Here is a 2,850-nt window from a genome sequence, read left to right on the forward strand (position 1 = left end):
CTTACCCTGCCGCCCCACTTCCCAGTACAAAGAATCTTCAGACTCTCTAGACTCCGTTCAAAAATCCGGGGAGCCCTCTGGTGTAGTTACTTTGGCTCTTATGCCGCACCCTTAGATGCCACAGTCTAAATGCCTCATTCACTGAGTTCACTGGATCTGCTGTGCAGACAAACAACACGGTTTCCCCCCAGACACAACTCCTTCTTTTCCACTTGTCCATTCTTTCTGTGTTATTGGACCGAGGTTTACAGTGAAATGGCTTCTAAGCATCAGAAATCTAAAAGTACAAAGATATTCCCTGCGGGTTGTGCGTGTGTTGTTGTGTGTGTCCATCCGCGTTTATGCAAAACCTCCCAACGTCACACTTTGGTATCCGGACAGGCGCCTCGAGAAATCCCAGATCTTTTCAGGAATTCCCTCTACCCTGCCTTCTTCTTTAGTATCCTAAAAGAGGTAGGTCTGGGGCTTTCGCCAAACTCCTGCAGTGAGAGCCGCACACAAATCTGCTGCAGTTTTTCCTCCCCTGTTTGCTCCCAGTCCTTTTAGGCGAACAGTGTGGAGCGCAGGGTTTCCGTGCGTTTACCCTGTATCCGCACTGCATTCCCAGGCAGCCTTTCCCGGGATAGACCTTCTGCGGACCGACTGGCTCAGGTTCCGCCAGGGTGGTGGGTGGTGCTCTCGCCACCCCCTCCTTCCCTTGGGACTCGGGAGAGCTGCGCGCTGGGCAGGAGTGCGCGCGCGCGGGCTTGCTGGGGGAAATCTCCTTCCCAGAAAGCCGGTGAGAGTCGTTGACCGAGAGTATCCCGGGGCCCTGCAAAACCCACCAAAGCGTTAGACAGCTTCCCTAAAGAAAAACGGCGAATGAAAAACAAAAAGGGAAACCCGTTTCCCCTGAGGCCTGGGTTTCCGATGGTATCGGATCCTCGCGTAGCTGATCTGGTAGGGTTGCGCTTGGCCGCCTCTGGAACCCGGACTTAGAGCGACGGTTGCGAGAGGAGGGAGGTGAGGGACTTGCGGGCAAGAGTTGCACCTGGTCTGGGAACCTGCAAAGAGAACTGTGGGGGTAAGTAGCCTTTTCCTGGCATTCGAACAGGAAGGGGTAAAGAGGGGGGAGGGGGCAGGAGCGGGACAAAAAGGAGAAGCCAGGGAATGGATTGTGAAAGAAAAAAAAAAATCCTTCAAATTCCTCTGCAGAGGGAGAGAGAGCACAGCACAATCCTCTAAGGATGAGTCCCGCCCGGCTTTCCGTGCGGAACGAGCAGCAGCGAAGTTCTTTTAAAGAGAAAAGAAACTCCAAGCTCCTGGAAGGGAACCGGGGCAGCCGGGCGGGGTGGAGCTCCAAGGCTGGCGCCTAAGGTCCCAGCCGAGGCAGCGGCCACGGTGGCCTGAAGTGCTGATGCCGGGAGGCTGCTCCTTATGGCCTCGCCGCCCCACCCGGATCAGACTTTTGCCTCCGCCCCTCGGTGCCTAGCGGCCCGACTGACGTGGGGACTCCGGGTGGCGGCGCGAACGCTCACCTGGCCGAGCCTTCTCTCCCTCCTCCTCCTGCTCCCGCCCCCACCTGCCCTCCTCCTCTCCGAGTGGGAAAGCGTGGGGATCCGTAGGCGAGGAAATAACGACCCCTGCAGTTGCATTGCGGAAAATCTCGGCGGCGGCGCTAGTTGCGGGCAATGGAAGCAAGGCAACTGCGGGGTCTGGGGAGCCCTGGAAAATAGCAGAAAAGCAGAAAGCGCGCGTGCAACGTGGGGAGTCAGTGAGCCCCTCGACGCGTCACTGTCCCGGGAGCCCAGCCTCGGGCTCGGCGTCCTGAAAGCATCGCCCAAACCCGGCTCGGAGGCGGCAGGCGGAGCGCGGACTTGGGGAGCAGGGAGGGTCAACGGAGGCTGCTGGTGGCCGGTGTTTCCGGGCAATAATCCCCGCTTCTCTTTCTTTCTCTGTGTATCTTGTCTGCTCCTCTCTCCCCACCCTCCGGAATCAGGAGAACCGGCCAGATCGGAGCCAGTCACCATCCTCTGACCATGCCCCGTTGAAGGGGCAGACTTCGAGGGCAACTTGTCGCGGACTGCCTGGGTTGAACTAACGTACGGGAAGAGATCGAGAGCCCGGAACTGCACTGCTTGGCCCGGTGGGGGGCTGTTGTCTATGTCTTCTTGGGGCGCCCGGCGGATCGGGGTCTCGGTTTTGCAGGAAGAACCCAGAGCTGGTGGCTTCAGGTGGCTGACACCGCCACCACCGCGGTCGCCGCAAGTGTTGTTTCCACCTTTGGTGAGAGGAGCAAAGACGCAAGAGCAGGGAGACCTCCGAGGCAAAGAGGCATCGGACATGTGTCAGCACATCTGGGGAGCACATCCGAAGAGCCCGAGGGGAGATTTGCCGAAACAATTCAAACTGCGTTATTGATCTTGGGGGTGACTGCCCCTGGCCGGCTGTAGGGTGGGAGCGCGAGTGTGCGCTCTCTGGAGAGTGTGTGAGTGTGTGTATGTGTGTGCCGTGTCGGGCTCCCCCTTTCCCCCCTGTTTTCCCGTCGAGTGATGCACCTGGAATGAGAATCAGAGGATGGAAATAGTCTGGGAGGTGCTTTTTCTTCTTCAAGCCAATTTCATCGTCTGCATATCAGGTACGGGACGTGCTGGTGTCATGGGCGGGTGGTGTGTTCTGTGGTGATATTTGAAATGTATGAGGTTTTATCCTGTGTAGATTTAGGGCGGGAAGTGAAGAGGTGGCACAGCCCTTTTTCGTTCTGTGGCTTGGCTGTCTTCAGAATCAAAAACCTTCTAAGCCCAAGGGTGTGTACATGGCTCTCTCTCTCTCTCTCTCTCTCTCTCTCTCTCTCTCTCTCTCTCTCTCTCT

At 57.4% G+C, this 2,850-nt stretch overlaps 1 protein-coding gene across 1 annotated transcript in view; it reads left to right on the plus strand.

Moving 5' to 3' along the window:
- The first annotated feature begins 2,451 nt into the window (after positions 1-2,451).
- Positions 2,452-2,850, plus strand: part of Ca10 (carbonic anhydrase 10) — a 478,661-nt gene continuing 478,262 nt past the window's right edge. The window contains exon 1 of the mRNA XM_013347571.2: positions 2,452-2,617. Coding sequence (XP_013203025.1) covers positions 2,557-2,617 — 61 coding nt within the window. The 5' untranslated portion in view covers positions 2,452-2,556. The remainder of the gene's footprint in view (positions 2,618-2,850) is intronic.

This window comes from Microtus ochrogaster, chromosome 7 (genome assembly GCF_000317375.1).
Source record: "Microtus ochrogaster isolate Prairie Vole_2 chromosome 7, MicOch1.0, whole genome shotgun sequence".
Classification (NCBI taxonomy): domain Eukaryota; kingdom Metazoa; phylum Chordata; class Mammalia; order Rodentia; family Cricetidae; genus Microtus; species Microtus ochrogaster.